Below are 18,041 nucleotides of genomic sequence, written 5' to 3' on the forward strand. Positions count from 1 at the left end.
AATTTCTGAGTCCTGGCCCCTGCTCCATCTCTAGAGATTTGATAAGACTACATGCATTAGGAGGTTTTTACGGTTTAACTCATGAGTTACAATGGCCTTTGAAAGGGCGCTGTACGTAAAGTACTTCTGGCCATCATAAAATGTTATGCTGCTCCCCCTTCTCCGCCCTCCCTCAATCACCTGGTTGTCATCTGGGCCCTTGGCAACCTGTTTACACTTACAACCGATTGCCAAGTCCCTCAAAAATCAGGTGATCACCATTTTCAATCTTCTCTGCTGGCTTCCCAAGAAAGTCAGTAGGGAAGCCATCCAGGAAGGCTGCAAATTGGTGTCACCTGCCAAGAGGACTCCATTTGTCTCTTAAGGACTGAAAGAACTGCCCAGCAAAGGGAACCAAACTCCTTTGGTGGGGCAGAGAAATGCAACCCATTGAAGCATTCCCTCCCTGCACACAGAGGTTAGTGAACTTTGGTGGGGTGGAGAAACAGGGCTCAGATCCTGAAGATCTTGAATTTCCTTCCTTCACCCCACTGAAGCCCTTCCCTTTTTTGTGCCCATGGAGGGGAGCTGCCATCCTCTTGCAGCAACCCTCTAAAAGATGAGAGTGAGACAAAACCAAGCAGGATTTTCAGCTCCTGAGTGGAGATACTTCCTTTCTCTGAAGTCAGCATGGGCTTCAACCTCTGGGATCGTGTCCAGTCAAATGGTAGTAGGCATATTTTGAGAGCAAAATAAACAAAATAAATTCCATGTGAGATAAATGCTGAAAGTATCACTTGTACCAGCAATCTGATCAGAACATTCTCAAAAGAAAAGAGATAGGTGGCTTTCATCCTGTAGAATGCTACTGCTTGTCAAATATCCCCTTTAATTCTTTTCATGCCTCCTCACTAAATGGTTGCATGTAAGAATAAATAACAATTGTGGTTCATCGCACAGTCAGCCAGATGTTTAGACTGGGTTTGGCATTTTTATCCACCTATCAAGTCCTACCCAAGGACCTGGGATAGGCAGATGTTGGTATTATCCGTGACAATATGTTTAATGCCATTGAACAACAACAACATCTGCCTATCCCAGGTCCTTGGGAAGGACTCTAGGTGGACAAAACTGTCAAATCCATCTAAACATCTGGCTGACTCTGCAACCAACCAAAAGTCCTTTGCAACGTATGACACACTATATTTAATGATACTTGTCCTTTGGATCTGATGCAGTTCTGAATCATCTTGCCAGGAGGAGGGAAGCAGCTGCGTCTGACTTTGAGGGACCCGAGATAGGGCAGAAGGCACTTCTAGTTTATGTGTTGAATGACCCTCTTTATATGGTTAGTAGGGGCACATAATACATGTTGGTAGAGCAAATTGAATTTTGATTTGTAGCTCACCTTTAGGGAATCAATTTCACTGCCAAGGAGACTGCTTTATAATTTCAACATGAGGCTTCTTGTTTTCTAAAGGAGGCTGTGAGAGCTAACAGACCAAGCAGCCAGCTTGGTAGAGTCTGCTGTGCTGTATGGTTTCAGCAGAGAAGTTGTTGAAGCTGTGCTTCTTATGCTAACCACTGGCCAGGATTTTTGTTTTACGGACATGCTGCTTAGTCAGGCATTGAGCAACAATTTTTAGAGAACACCTGTCTCTCGATGCTGGTTCTGGCTTCTAGCTTGATTCTGTCCTAAATTGCCTCCTTTATTATGACCATGAGTAGGAGAAGGAAATGAAATAAGGGTTTTGTCTCAGGATAGTAAATTGTATAAAGAAATCTCCAGCAGCCAAGGTATTTCAGGACTTCTATCGGGTATGAAGATACTGGCTGGAGAATTTTTTCTACATTTTTTTTCTAAGCTAGTATTTGTATAGTTCCCATCTAAGACAAACTGTAATAGGTCATGCAATGTTTTCTGTAATATAATAGGTGTAATGATTAAAAAGAATATTGTGGTGAGGCTTGCTTTGATTTTTGTTTTAGAGACCTTTGTATTGTTGGTTGTTGTTAATATATGCTACATATTTTAATTGTGTTTTTATTTTTTTTTGCACTTTATTGGTGAACTGATGAAACACTTTCCTTGCATGAGAAAGAAAAGGCCTGGGTAACGTTATTAAAAACTTCCATTAATTTATTGAGCAATAGCCGGCTAGATTTATTAAGTTACTGAATTTGTTGTACCTTGCTGTCCAGTCAAAAAAACAGGACTCATGGGAGCTAAGTGCAAGAAGAATATATATTTTTTTAAAAAAAATTAAAATACCTCTAAAAGCAAATAAATACAGCATGTACCAGCAGAGTACATAAATTATCTTGCTAATTCAGCATTCCAAATGTCTCTGTGAATAAAATAAAATATTTTCATATGCTGATATAGTGACAAGATAGGTAACAACTAGACTCCTTTGGCAGAATGTCCAAAATTTTCAAGCTACCTTATACTTTCAAGTCCTCCCTCACAAATACAGAATATTTGTTTACAGTTGGACGGAGAGGATCTTCCCTTGAAGATCTTTTAAAAGTTTTAGGCATTGGTTTATTAATGGCGAATTCCCAAATTTGACAGAGCCTCTTCTGGTGATTTTCTATGTATGTTAAATTGCAAAAGGCAGAAGAGTCCAAGGGCTGTCATATTGAATTCCAGCATCATATTCTGTAATTGCTTCTCTGAGAAGAAGTGAGCTACCTTGAAATTGTCAATGCCACATCCCATCTAAGTGGTTCAGATGGATGCCAGAGTGGATGGTATCAAAGTCACCGTGAAGCCAACATTCTAGTTTTAAATGTACATCATCCAGAGAGGCACTAAAACACTCTCCAGAAGCTAACTTGAAATGGATCTAGAGAAGCCATATAATCCACAGATAACTGGAGATGGGATGTTTTCCCCAAACCCAGCATCTTATTCAAGAATGAAATATTAAGAGTCTGGATGGATAGTATCCATCCAGCATAGTGAAGTACAGGAGGGTTGTTGTTTTTTTGTTTAACGAAGGTAATCACTACAAGGTCTGGTTCTTACGTCTCCAAAATGAAAAGTGCTCCATCATAACTGGATAGTACCAACTTATTAAGGCTGTACAAAAATCACAGGAAATGAAATGTCTGACCAAATATACATGCATGCAGAGACAGCTAAAGGTAGTTCAGAACAATGGGTTTTACATTCACTCTCTTTCATTATGAAGCACATCTTTTAAAGGGTTTGCACAACACTAAAAGTTATTATCCAGTGAACAGCTATTATCTACTATCTTTTATTGGTCAATGCCTGAAATAAAGTTCTGTCAATGTCTATGGAGATTCTCAGTCATCCAGGTCATAGTTATCCCAAAGATGCATTTTCACGAGGGAACTGGACTTCCTTGTTTTTCTTTGAAGACATTTCGTTTCTCATCCAAGAAGCTTCTTCAGCTCTTCAAAGAAAAACAAGTAAGTCCGGTTGCCTCATGAAAAAGCATCTTTGTGATTCTGTCTATTAAATACAATCAAAAATCCAGTCTGCATGGATTTAAAAAAATGATTACATTTCTATATGTTGTACAAGTGGCTTATATCTTCCTGCACATCTAAGTGTAATTGATTTTGACTACTAAAAAGGTTGAGCTTGCTGATTTGTAAATACAGTGCTAATAAAAAGTGGCTTGCTTGCTATGATCACCATCATAACATTTAGTAGAGCAGATGCCTTTAAGACTGCTGGTAAATTACAGCTACCAGCAGCCTGAGCCAGTACTGTACAGGCAATAATGAGAATTGCTTTCAACAGTATCAGGAAAACCTCAGTTTCCTCTCCTGTGATGTGACTGGCTCCTCTTTGTTTGAATTATCCAGTTCACTTCATTACAATTAGCTCTCTTGAACATCAGGGAGCTTAATTTTCTGCTTAGTAGGAGAGAGAATTCGTAATATTTCAAATTGCACAAGACATTTCTATGTTCCAGGGGCCAGTCAAGATCATTTTCACATTCCAATGGTCCAGCAGATACTTCTTACCAGGAAATGCTAAGATAACAACCTGATCTTCCTAGGAGGCATCAGGCTTAGAGCTTCTAAAGAGGCAAGGCAGCAAGATGGTAAACACATTTTGAGTTACCTGGGAAAGGATCAATTCTTCCTCTCCTGGTATGAAAGTTGGTTTGAATTATGATCATCTTTTCCTAGTGACTATCTTCAGCGATAAAAGACTAGAAGTGGATTGCGGAAATTATTTCTTGCAGCCTCTTTAATTGTATCAAATAGTCTTGAATATCTGAATGGTTGGTGTTCATGTTTTAAATGGCGTAGAAATTTTTTATAAAGGGTTAGTAGAAACATTTAGCTTAATATTCATACATGTTATAGATGTGTGAACGCTTTATCTATTTATCCTGAAGTTGGAAATACTAATGTTCATAATATAATGGTGTCAGTCCAGGAACTTACTTTGTTTTAATGATAGGGGCAACTTTTTCTTAATTAAATAAAACTCATGCTGTTTCCCTGTCTTGAAAATACCTTAAAAATTAAAATAAATGTTGATTGTTCTTGTTTTCAATTTACAGATTCACATTATTGATTTTGATGATGAAAATAATATTATAAACAAAAATGTTCTTCTGCACCAAGTTGGTGAAATTTGGCACATAAGTGCCAGTCCAGCAGATAAAGGTGTATTTGCAACATGCTATAATAAAAGTAAGTGTAATTTTCTTGCTATTATTATTTCCATAAGAAGCTGGTAGCTGGTTATTTGGCAGCATATGTACAATTTCTAACCCTATTTATATGAATTCTTATTACAGTTGAAATTAAACCACCCTGTTAAAAGCATACATTTGAGGGGGGTGGGTGGAATGAGAAGTTCCAATAATTGTACAAACGTAAAATATGCAAGTGAAATATATTCCCTCCTATTTAAGCAATTACATATATCTAGAGAGAGGAAGAGGACATCCTCGTGGGATTTCATGAATCTTCAATGAGTGTTCTGTCTCAATCAGTTATGTACTGATGTGTGAAATAATGGGATCCAGTTTGTATCCTCAGCACGTGCTTTCTACCTATTATCCTGGCCAAGCGAAAGTTGCAGAGGGAAAATAAAGGTCCGTGCTGATTCCCCTGCTTTTAAAATACATTCTGTGACAGCAGTCCTCAACGTTTCTGGCTTTGGACTGGCAGCGGCAGTAGTGGCACAGGAGGGAGAGGAGATGGTTTCACGCACACCCTCCACTTCCACAAGTGGAGCTTCATGGCCCAGGACTGAGCCACAGACCAGGGTTGGAGACTCCTATGCTGTAGTATCATTGGATATCCAATTTCTTCCTGTCTTTTGAATATGAATGGGCACTCACAGAATAAAACTCTTTTAACTGAGCTCAACTCCCTGGGAATGCATGTGTACACAGCGTCAGATGGACAAGGTAGCCATCATCAAGGTTCAGTATTAGATCTGGGCAAGAACAAGGCGGGCTTGATTCTGAGTGAGTAGAACTGTGGAAAGTCATATTCCTTCTTTAGAGCTGCTAGATCATTACAACTCGAATTGCACTAAATCTTCTCGCTTTGAGAAGGTGAAAAGGCAGAAAGGATAGTAGATCATTCTGGGACCTGAGTAGTTGGCAAAATTGGAACAACGAAGAGCTGACAGAGCACTGAGCAGAGATGAAGTACAACCAATGGATATCCTTCATTACTTAATTTTCACAGATCTCATTAAAAACCTGGGAGCTCAGAGAATGCTGTGGACTTAGGGGTAAGCTGCTAATTTATGACCATTACCCTCCACCTGAATGAAACAAACAGAAAATTGAAAAGACATCAGGTTCTTCTAACGTCTTATAACTAATGTTCATAGAATTGAAAAAAGTAATTTAAGTCGTGATAGGTTGTAATCCCTGTCAAAATTGCATTATATATAATCGTAAGTGAAGATACTGCTTTGTGGAAATCTATGGTAGATATGGAGTGCAAAAAAGTGGCCCCTTTCCCTGTAGCTAATTTTCCAGTGGAATAAACTACATAGAGCACTGGGAGAAATGAGGATAAAACCCATGCTGATTCTCATTGTTTTTTTTACCACCCTCGTCTGCTCAACTCTTCTGCAGTACGACTTGTGTGTAAAATAAACACAAACAGAAAAGTTATTGCGGCTGCTATAAAATTAGTAGGTGAAAATTTCCATGATGTCTCCTAGAAAAGCGGATTCTGGGGACTTCAAGAAACTTTGTACAATTTTTGGATGAAACTCCGTCTGGCCTCTCGATCCATGTAAGGTTGGAGAAAAGTCTTCTGAGATGGAGTATAGTTGTTGTAGTACGTTCTGTACACATCAGCTCTTCTCGTCCCCTCTCCTGCCCTCCTCTCAAATTCTGGAGGATTTATTTATTTATTTATTATTTGGATTTATATACCGCCCCTCTCCCGAAGGACTCGGGGCGGTGTACAGGACAATTAAAACACTATATACAACACATAATATATAAAAATTAAAACAAATTAAACAAGTAGCCCTGAACAATAAAACACATTCTAAAATTTAAATTTTAAATTTTAAATCTAAAATCCCAGTCCCTCAGTCCAGGCCGGCAAGTTCGAATAGCCAAGTCTTCAGGTCGCGGCGGAAAGAGCGAAGGTCGGGAGCCATCCGGAGCTCAACAGGGAGCTGATTCCAGAGGGCAGGCGCGCCCACAGAGAATGCTCTCCCCCTGGGGGCCGCCAGTCGACATTCCCTGACCGACGGCACCCTGAGGAGGCCCTCTCTGTGGAAGCGCACAGGACGATGGGAAGTTAACGCATAATACATAGCAAAATAATGTTCCACTTTTTTTTTTACTTTCAATTATACGCATCATAGCAATGGTCTGTTTTGCCTTATATTAATCCAATAATCTTTGTATCTCTCTGAAGAAATTTTAGTATTTGGGTGACTGGCCATTCACTCTCTCTTGGCCCAAACCATCCCATAGGGTTCTTATGGGGAAAAATAGGAGGAGGAAGGAATATTAGGTATGTTTACCACCTTGAGTTATAAAAATAATAAAGATGGGATATAAATAAATAGATAAAATATATTTTATATATGTATGCATGATATTAGCTTGATGAACCATGTTATACCAGAGACTCTAAAAGGTATTTAAGGTTTATCACGGAACAAATCACAGTATAACAACAAGAAACAATGCAGCTGTCAACAGTAACAAACCATGGGCAAGATATTACTTTTTCTCTTACAAACATTAAATAGTATTTTTCTTCTTTCCCTTCATGATAGTGTCAAATGTCTGCATATTAATTTCATAACATACTGGTATAAAATTATTTGCACAGAGACATTTTGATTGCTAATGCAAGAAAATAGTTTAGACAGTATAAAATGTTATCGGCTTATAAAATGGTTGAGTTTTACAAAACTGGGATGATTTATGTTCATTTTCAAATATATTTATTTAATGTTTTCCGTTACTAAGGAAGATTATGTCACTAGGATGTAATCTTAGTAAGATTTGCTTTACATGAGATGGGTGGACATTTATATTTGATTAATTAATTAAATTAAAAGCTAAGAAAGAAAGCAGTGTTTTCCTGAAGCATGTTAGGTGTTAATAAATATGTTCTTTCTGAAAATGCTGTTTTCTGTTGTGACATCATATGTGGTGATTATTTCTTAGCAAGACCTCTAGAAAGTGCCTGGGCTTATAAAGATGCTGATAATCTGTCCCACAGAAATTCAGAGATTTCCCCCCAATTCTGCTCATTTTGATCCTTCTTATTGTCTTACATTCTCTGTTTAAAAAAACAAAAACAAAACTTGGCTCGTGAGTAATAAGGCCTGGCCAGGCCTTCTCCACAAAATAAAACAACTTCCCCACTCATCTTCCATAAACTATTATAATCCCTCTAGTGATCAGAGAACGAAGGCCAGGAATGTGTGGAGGCTTTTTTTCCCATTGGTTTCTGATCTGAAGCATCTTTCCCTGAAGCTATTGTTCAGGGGTCTTCAAACTTGGCCCTTTTATGACTTGTGGACTTCAACTCCCAGAATTCCTCAGCCAGCGTGCCTGGCTGAGGAATTCTGGGAGTTGAAGTCCACAAGTCATAAAAGGGCCAAGTTTGAAGACCCCTGCGTATTGTTGGTCCTTCTTGGGTCAAAACAGGAGTGTTTTTTTCTCCACCATCCCTATTAGGCGATAATAGCAGCTTGAAGAGTGGGATTTTGATTTCAAAAATAGCTTAAAGGAAAAGTTGTCCCACTTCCTATCCTTCTCCTGTTCTCTCCGCTGTGATCTAGCTGCTGAATCAGGGTATAATATTTTTCAGATATGGGTGAGTGTTTATTTAAATAAGATGTAATTTTTAAAAAAACAAAAAAAACATAAAGCTGATCTCTGGTCAGTCTTTACAATGCTTGTTCTATAAAAGTCATAATAATATCTTTTTTAAAAAAATCATCTTTAAGATCAGCTAGCATAATGATGTTTGACCAGATAGATTTTTCCAAAATACTGTAGGGGAAAAAAAATCTACTTAAGGGATATTTTAAACAAATTTAAGTCCCAAAAATAAATAAATAAATAAATAAATTTCATAGCCCTGTAACTTGAAATTCTGGAATGCTGTACTAAAGAGGTAATTAGGTTAACTTGGATAATAGAAACATACCTTCAGATTCAATAAAGAGAATAATGTGCTGCAACGCTTTCCAAGGTCATGTTATCCAGGAATTAAAATCCCAACCTATCTGGAGCTACCATACCTGGGAAGGCAGATGTAATTATGTGATTGGAAAAACCTCTATTGCAGAGCGTGTTGAGGTAGAGCTTCCTTCTTCCCAGCTGTCCTCAAATTCTAAGCCAAGATGCTTCTGTTTCAGTGACCATAGCTCTGTGAGGGAACCATTGAAGGTAGTCCTTGACTTACGACAGTTCATTTAGGGACTGTTGGAAGTTACAACAGCACTGGAAAAAAACGTGACTTTATGGCCATTTTTTTCACACTTACGACCATTAATGCATCCCCTAGTCATGTGATTTACACTTGGATGCTTGACAACTGACTCACATTTATGATGGTTGCAGCGCCCCAAGGTTCACGTCATCCCCTTTTGAGACCTTCTGACAAGCAAGGTCAATGGGGAAGCCAAATTCACTTAACAACCGTGTCACTAATTTAAAAACTGCAGGGATTCACTTAACAAATGTGGCGAGAAAAGTCATAAAAATTGGGCAAAGCTCACTTAACCAATTTCTCACCTAACAACATAAATTTTGGGCTCGATTGAAGTTGTACGTTGAGGACTACCTGCACTCTGCCTGGACCTAGCCCCCAGTTTCAGCAAATAAGGATCATCCGAGTCTTTAGCTGGAAGCCCCAGAAATGATGCCAGCTCTTATAGACAATATGGAACTGTGACAGGACTCCATGTAAATCAGCCCCCCATATTCCAATATTACAAGCAAAGGAATCTGTTTGATCCAACAGAGAGACAAGGGGCACAATAAAGATGCTTTCACAAGAAATTTGCTACATGCTAAGCCACCTCCACTTTTAAAAGTAGGACAGTTTCATAAGGTCTGACACTGGTAGCTGCAGAAACACCGATTTATCACATCAACTTGACAGTTTTGGAAATTAAGTCTGCTCCTCCCCTCCCCTTCGCTTTTCACCTCTTCCTTCTGTGGAAAATCCTTGGAGGGCAGAGACTGGCATTGCCACCTGCCCTCTCCTCTGGGGTGAAAGCCTTTGTCCCCGAGAGAGAGAGCAGCTGGCACAATCGCGATGTAAGTTACACCTCTCCGCTTCAGCATCGCTGGCTCAATGTGCAAGGTAGCAGAATTAATAATACTTTGGGGATCTCACATTTGCATTGCCTGACTTTATGGAAAGGGGGAAAGAGGAAAAAAATGTGCGGTCTGGCATTTCATTAAGGCTTCCTTGCACACGTTTCGGGAACTTTAATGTGGCTGCACTTGCTTGTCCTGTTCAGACTTAAAAGGGCCGTATTCTAATGCTCTTATGGAAAGGCAGTGGGAAGAGGTCAAGGGTTATTTTTGGCACCTGCAAGGGTGGGCCGGTGGAGGTCACGAGGGATGCTTCAGTCCGACTGAAGCTGATCCACCGTGGAGCTGCAACACACCCTGCCTCCTATAAAACAAATGGGGTGAGGAGGGGACGTGTCAAGATGATTCAAAGGCATCTGCTATAAATATTTCAAACCCATGCCTGCAGGAAATAGCTCAGTTCAGAGCTCTTCCCTCCAAAAAGTGAGGATTTGCTCCAAAGTAGACTTTCCGTAATACATGCTTCTCAAAGGAGGAGGAGTGCTGATCTCCTGCCGGGCATTCTTAAACAATGGCAAGTCTGGATGTGATGACGGCAACTGCCAGAAGAGGGCATAGTCCTGTAATTGTAGGCGATGCTGTCTTTGTTTCTGCAAACCGGCTGCTTTGCAGTAGCGTTTGGAGGCTAGGGACGGTTTGGTGGCAGATAACCTGTCATGAGAGGTCATGATATACCACTTTGGTTCTGTTTTACTTTACAAATAAGCAGGCCCTGTTGCCTTCTCTGTTGTCAGATTTCACAAATTCAGTATGAAGAATGTAATGCTGCGTTGTCTAACGCACTCCTCCTTTATACACCTACAACAGCCCCCTCCCAGACTGCCAGGTTGCCTGAGAGACGGTGAAGGGGAGCCTACAGGTCCCCCAGGCGGGCAGATTTTCTTTTGCTGTCGATGCTGTTAAAGCAAGTACAAGCTAGGCACAATAAATCCTTTCCGATGAACATTGTTAAATAAAAAAGTAGCATTAGCAGCACTGATTTCTGGATGTGTCAGAAATACAGCAAATTCTATAGTGGACTACTTTTTTCTTTTTGGCTGTTAACAGTACTGTATATACTCATGGGTAGGCCAAGAAAATTAGGTCCAAAATACACCAAAAAATCAGGTTCGGATTATCCACAGATGAATTTATCTGTGGATATATATGGTAATATTTTTTGAGTACCTGTATTTGTCTAGGTATATAGTCATGCAGGCCACATGACCATGGAAGCATCTTTGGACAATGCTGACTCCCTAGGAAACGGAGATCTCAAGCACTGCACCCTAGAGTCGGACATGATTGAACAGGGGAAATTGTTACCTTTCCCCTTTTAATTTTTATGTACAGTATGAGAACCAGTTTGGTGTAGTGGTTAAAGCATCAGGCTAGAGCCAGACCCAGAGTTATAGTTCCACCTTAAGAACTAAGCCAGTTGGGATCTAACCATGGGCCGGTCACTGTCTCTCAGCCCTAGGAAGGAAAAACTGCTTCTGAAATATCTTGCCAAGAAAACAGTGAGGACTAGTTCAGGAAGTTATCAAAAGTCAGAAACTGACTTGAAGGCACAAGTGTAAAAATATATATTTCCCATATATATTTCCAGATAACGCCTGTCTGCAGATAAGAAAATACCATGAGAAATGTATGTAATTGGGTAGCCCTAGAAATCTGAATTATAAATATTAAAATAGAGCATTCTTTCAATTTACTGAAGTGAATCTATGGCAGAAATCTTCTGGGGGAGATACCTTTCTTATTCATTCCATATTATATATCAAAATAAGATTTAAAAAAACTTCCACAATTCTAACATTGGGAGTTCATATGCTTATAGAGAGCCTTGCTGTAAAGTCAATACAAGGAATTGCACATGCCTAAGTCTTTTCAGCAACTGTGTGGGTTTCCTAGAAAATATTTGTCGCGGAACAATTAACAGTCTGACCAGAGGTGGATGGACCGTGGTTCATTTGCATGGTCAATATCAAAGAAAAGAAATCCAAGGCATATTCTATAGTAAAACTTTTAATGAGAAAACAAAAGACCTAAACTGACTAACATTCTCTCATCAGGCAGAAGGAGAAAGAAAAACTGAAACTGAACTTTTTTCAGGCCTGCGCACAAAACAGTTTAAAACCAAAACATTGGCTGGACATAGTTAGAGTCACTATGGTTACAAGATAAGATAAGGTGCAGAGCAGAAAGAGATGTACAATTAAAAATGAGCGAAGCTGGCAAAACTAAAAAAACACGCAGTGACATCCCCTTCTTTTGTCAGCGAAGCAGAAAATCAGATAAGGCACATCTTCTTGCGCAGATACTCGTGTTGGGCTGTAGGAAGTGGCTTGTTCAGCATATCAGCAATTTGGTCATGTGTAGGCACATACTGCAATTTGACAAAACCTTGTTTAACTGCTTGTCTTATATTTTGGTAACGGATATCAATGTGTCTAGACCTGGAACCTGTAAAGCGATTCTCAGATATATAGACCACAGATTCGTTGTCCTCCATCACAGTGATTGGTCGAATCGGAGGTGTCCAGATATCTGTGACTAAGGCATCAAACCACGTTAGAGAATTACATGCATCTGAAACACAAGCATACTCAGCTTCTGTAGAAGAACAAGAAACAAAATTCTGTTTACGCACATGCCAGTAAACAGGACATCCATTCAGAAACATCATGTAACCTGAAGTGCTTTTACGTGATTTCTTATCACTTGCCCAATCTGAATCTGCATAACAACATAACTCTGCATAGTCAGTATGTGTGGGTTCTAACAACAACTTCATGTCTTTTGTGTGTTTTAGATATCTCAATAATTTTTTAACACATGTCCAATGAAACTGTTTTGCCTTTCCTACATGTCGTGATAGGAGATTAACACTAAGTGCAATGTCAGGTCTAGTCCAACTACTAATATATAGGAGCGACCCAATGACTGAGCGATAAAGTGTTTGATCCTCGAACTCAGGACTCGGTTCATGTGTCAAGTTGTGAAAATCAGTTTGCATGGGTATACTCACAGGTTTAGCATCCTTCATGTTGTAGTGATGCAATAGTTGTTCAATCTTATCTTCCTGTGTAAGACTGAACCCCTTCTGAGTTTTGGTAACTTGAACACCTAAAATAAGTGTTCATATGTCCTAAAGACCTCAATGTGAAAAACTGTTGTAAAGCTTTAGCAAAACATTCACTCATCTGCTTATTTGGACCAATATAAACAATATCATCAACATAAACAAGAATTATCTCATACCTATTATCAGATCTTTTTGTAAACACACATTCATCTGTTTCGGACTTAATAAAGCCCATTGAATTTAGTTTGTCAGAAAGACATAAGTACCACATTAAACCAGACTGTTTCAGACCATAAAGACTTTTGTGTAGAAACCAAGTATCCCCTTCTTGCTGTCGGAAACAAGAGGACCTTTGACATAAATTTCTTCATCAAGATCAGCGTGTAGATAAGCTGTTTCAACATCAAACTGGAAAACTTCTAGGCCAAGAATAGTTGCAGTGGCTAAGGCGATTTTCACACTCTCAGTCCGCACTGTGGGTGAATAAGTATTTGTATAGTCCTCAGGATAACGTTGAGCGAAACCCTGGGCTACAAGTCTGGCCTTGTACAGCGACTCACCATTCGGCTTCTTTTTAATTCTGTAGACCCAACGAGTGCCAATAACTTTCTTGTTTGCTGGAGGGCTTGCAGGCGTAAACACCTGAAGTTTCTTTAGACTGTCCATTTCAGCCTGCATTGCCTCAAACCATTTATCTTGCTCTGCTTCAGGAAGATGTTTGATTTGTGTGAACGTCTCAGGAGGAAGTGTAACATTACAAATCAAAGGTAAAGGTGCTTTCATTACTTGCCACGAATATCGCTTTGGAGGAATTCCCTTTGTTGTCCTCTTGGAACGTCTCGGACCAACCGTCCATTCTTCTTCCATTTCGTCCTCGTCTTCATCGTCAGCAGCATTGGCGGCTTGCAAAGACGGAACAGTGGGTTGAGAAGAACTCGTGGAAGGAACATTCGCCTGTGCATCTCGACCATCAGGCTGCGTGGCATCATCAGCAGCATCTCTATGAAAATAAACTCCAGGATCGTTAGAATGAATCCTGGACCAGTCAGCATCTTCCTCAAAAACAGCAGATTGTGAAATGACTACGACATGATGAGAGTCAATGTATTTGCTCCATTTTGAATTATCATCAATGCCCATAAATCTCATCCTTTTTGCTGCAGGACCCCCTTTCTTTCTTTGGGCTAAAGGAATATTGACCATAGCATAGGAACCAAAAATATGGAGACATGAGAGGTCAGGCTTGTGTCCATATAACATGAAATAAGGGGTCTGATTTATCACACTACTCCAAGTGCGGTTGATGATATGGTTAGCATATTTGATAGCTTCACCCCAGTATGGAAGACTGAGGTTAGCATCTTCAAGGAGGCAACACATCATGGTTTGCAGAACTCCATTTCTGCATTCTGCCACTCCATTCTGAGCTGGAGTGTAAGGAGCTGAGGTCTGGTGTAGTATCCCATTCTTACGCATCCAGTCCTGGAAACGCTGAGACATGAATTCAGCACCACGATCACTCTGAATTCTGGCAATGCTGACTTCGAATTGGGTATAGACAAGATTGGCAAAGTCTTTAAAGATCTGAAAGGTCTCAGATTTTTCTCTCATAGGAAATACATAACCATATCTAGAGTAATTATCAACAATTGTCAAGAAATATCTTTTACCACCAATTGTTGGTACAAAAGGACCCACTATGTCAGTGTGTACCAAATCAAAAATGCGTGTTGACAGGCGTGTAGCGCATTTTGGAATTGCTGCTGCTTTAGATTTGGCTTTCTTGCAGACAGCACAGTCCAAGAACACCTTACACCCCTTTAGATCCAAACCTCTTGCGAACTCTGGCATCTTCTTCAGAACACGGAAACTGGCATGACCCAATCTTCTATGCCACTTATGGATACACCTGGAATGCAAAGGTTTACCTGTTAGTGAATTCTCAACATTAGCATTTTTATTAGGAACCTCAGGCTTGCTGTGAGCAACCTGTGTCTTATTTGTCTTCCTGTTAGCTTTAAGAGCCTTTGTAATGGCAACAGGATCTCTCTCTGGGACATCTCTCACTGGGCCTGTGCTCTCCCTTTTTGGAGCTTGTATACTTGCCTGCTCTTGCGGCTTAGACTTTGGTTTTAAGTAATAAACACCACCAATCAACATGGTTTCAGCAACAATATCTCCATCTTTAACTACATAACTTGCTTTTTCGAGATGGTGTACCTGGAATTTTGACACCCTAGACAAGTGACTCTGACTAAGCAAATTACTACTGGCAGACGGAACATAGTAAACATCGGGAATGAATGCACCGAGCTCTTCAATATAAACAGTTCCTTTTCCCATGACCTGAACAGGATGATTTGAAAAAGAGTACAGTTCACGAAGTTCAGGTTCAGGCTCGTGCATCTCTGTGTAAAGCTCTTTTCTGTAGGTAACATGTAATGCTGCTCCGCTGTCCAAAGTCCAAAGTAGGCGTCTGTCATACTCTGGTTGAGGCTGTGGATCGTTGGTTACAATCAATGTGGCAAGTGGAGCTTGAGGATCACGCCTGGGACCACGACCACGACCTTGTCGTCTGCCTCTACCTCTGCCTCCTCTGGAATCTGTTCCTCTGGGCTGGTACATGGCGGGTGCTGGAAACCGTTGGGGACAATCCCGGGTGGCATGTCCCACACGATTGCAGATGTAGCATCTTGGCATCCTTGGAACGTAGGCCCTTCCACAGAAGGGATGCATCGCTGAAGCTTTTGATGCAGGTGGTTCCCTTAAATGTGGCGCGGCTTGCATAAGTGCCTCTTCTTCGGTTAAAATTCTGCATACATGATCCACTGTGCGTTGAGCAATAGGCACTTGATTAATCTTAGAAATAGCATCTTTCCATTCATAATTCAAAGAGTTAATGATAATGCTGATCATTTGAAAGTCATCAATAGGATAGCCTTTTTCACCCAGTTCTTTTCTTATTCCTTTCATTTTAGTTAAATGTTCTCCAATATGCTCACCAGGTTTTAATCTAGAACCATGGAACTCGGACAAAAGCAAACATGTAGACTCAATGGACGTAGGCCGGTAACATGCTTCTAATTGAGCCCAAATTTGTTGGGCAGTTGCATCTTGTGAAAAAGTGAGCTGCAATTCAGTGTCCATGGACATCAATAACGTTGTGCATGCTCTATTATTCAAGTCCCATATGTCAGGAGGCCATGGCTGGGTAGGAGGATTAAACACCATCACATGGGTACCTTCTCTACGAAGCAAAAGTCCAACTTCACTGACCCATGCCCTGTAATTCTGTCCTGACCGCTTCAGTTTTGAATCACCAGCCAGTGGTACAATAGAGGGTGCCTGTTGAGGAACATGCAATTGGGGTACTGGCTGTGCAGGTTGTGCAATTGGGACTTGGCCTGCAGGAGGCGCTGGTTGTGCAGGCTGTGCCATCCGGACATAACCAGCAGGGGGCCCCTGTGGTGCCTGTGCCAGGGCCTGCGGCAGTTGCACTGAAGCTGCTACAGGTACTGGTGCTGGGGGTGGCTGTACTTGAGCTGCAATACCACCCTGGCCAGCAGAAGGTGCTGGTGCTTGGGCTGCTACATTAAGTTGGCCTGCAGTCAGCACTGGCCTTTGTATTTGAGGAACCAGTGGAGGCTGCACTTGGGGTAAAGGCTGCTGTGCTCCATCTGAGACAGGAACTTTAATAGTAGCAGTATTAATAGGCATTCTAGCTGAAGCTCCCAATGAATGAGGAGGTGTGGCAGCTTGAAGCGATGCCTGCTGAAGGTACATCTGTGAAACTGCATTCTGCATTCTTTGAAATGCACCTTGTAAAACAGATTCACATTCAGATGGTGCTATGACATTGGATTCAGGCACCATTGTATCCTCATGTGTCATTTGACACAGAAGGCAGTCAGGCTCCCATTTGTCTGACACAAGATTCCACTGTGGGCGTGCCTCTGTCTTTGAGGGAGAAGGCACAATGGCGATCCCTTGTGGGTGTGGCTTTGCTTGTGAAGAGGGAGGCAAAATGGCCGATTCTGAAAACTGAATGCCAGCAGAGGCTCTCCCATGCTTTTCATACCATGCTGCACACAACTTTGCCTTTAGCAGATCCTTCTCTAAAATTTCAATTTGTTCATAATAACTTTGCAAAGTCTTCTCATGCACAGTTTGCTCAGTGCTTGGAGAATAATAGCTCACCTCCTTCCCTAGTGTAGCCTTAAGTTTAGCACCAAACCTCTCATAATCAGCCTGATCCCCATGAGCAGAGGTTACAATTGGGGGATCAGCTTGAGAGTCTGTAAAAACAGAAAATGGTGAAACTGACCTTGGCTCAGAGGCTGCTTCTCCAAGACATGTAGCCGATGCCAACGGAGTCTGTAAACTTGAAGGAAGATCTCTCTGTGGAGGCGTCTGTAAACTTGAAGGAAGATCTCTCTGTGGAACGGCTGCCTCCTCCTTAGCAGAGAGATAACCGGCCTTCTTATTTCTCCTTTTACTTGGCATATTTTTAGCAATGAATCACAGCCTCCTCAGTGCTGGACTAATTGCCTATCAATAAATCTTGAAAATAAAAATAAACCATCCTCGGGGACCAAATGTCACGAAACAATTAACAGTCCGACCAGAGGTGGATGGACCGTGGTTCATTTGCATGGTCAATATCAAAGAAAAGAAATCCAAGGCATATTCTATAGTAAAACTTTTAATGAGAAAACAAAAGACCTAAACTGACTAACATTCTCTCATCAGGCAGAAGGAGAAAGAAAAACTGAAACTGAACTTTTTTCAGGCCTGCGCACAAAACAGTTTAAAACCAAAACATTGGCTGGACATAGTTAGAGTCACTATGGTTACAAGATAAGATAAGGTGCAGAGCAGAAAGAGATGTACAATTAAAAATGAGCGAAGCTGGCAAAACTAAAAAAACACACAGTGACAATATTTCCATATCCTACATCTACTGAGATGTGATTTAATATATTTAAAACCATGTTTAAATCAGCAACTAATGTCAAATCAAAAAACTGAAAGCAACAAAACTGCTTTGGAAACTACTCCAGGTTGTCTCTATACATGTTCTTTGCATTAGCCTGGAAAAAGACAGGGCAGTTTTAATTATTCAGAAAAGAGCTTTATGCATGCTTGTCTTTCAAAAGATTTGCACA

General features: G+C 40.6%; 1 protein-coding gene across 4 annotated transcripts in view; it reads left to right on the forward strand.

Moving 5' to 3' along the window:
- The window catches only part of EIPR1 (EARP complex and GARP complex interacting protein 1), a 70,057-nt gene that overhangs the window by 11,937 nt on the left and 40,079 nt on the right, over positions 1-18,041 (forward strand). The window contains exons 1-2 of one of the 4 annotated variants that reach the window (XM_081337510.1): positions 1,294-1,327; positions 4,533-4,665. Coding sequence is in view for 2 of the 4 variants with exons in the window: in XM_081337506.1 (XP_081193632.1) it covers positions 1,325-1,327; positions 4,533-4,665 (136 nt within the window). In the remaining 2 variants the exon portion in view is untranslated. Of the gene's footprint in view, positions 1-1,293; positions 1,328-4,532; positions 4,666-5,704; positions 5,723-18,041 lie in introns of those variants that run through there. The other 3 variants (XM_081337506.1, XM_081337505.1, XM_081337507.1) reach the window with 3 other exon arrangements.

This window comes from Vipera berus, assembly GCF_964194415.1.
Source record: "Vipera berus genome assembly, chromosome: 1".
NCBI classification, from domain to species: Eukaryota; Metazoa; Chordata; class Lepidosauria; order Squamata; family Viperidae; genus Vipera; species Vipera berus.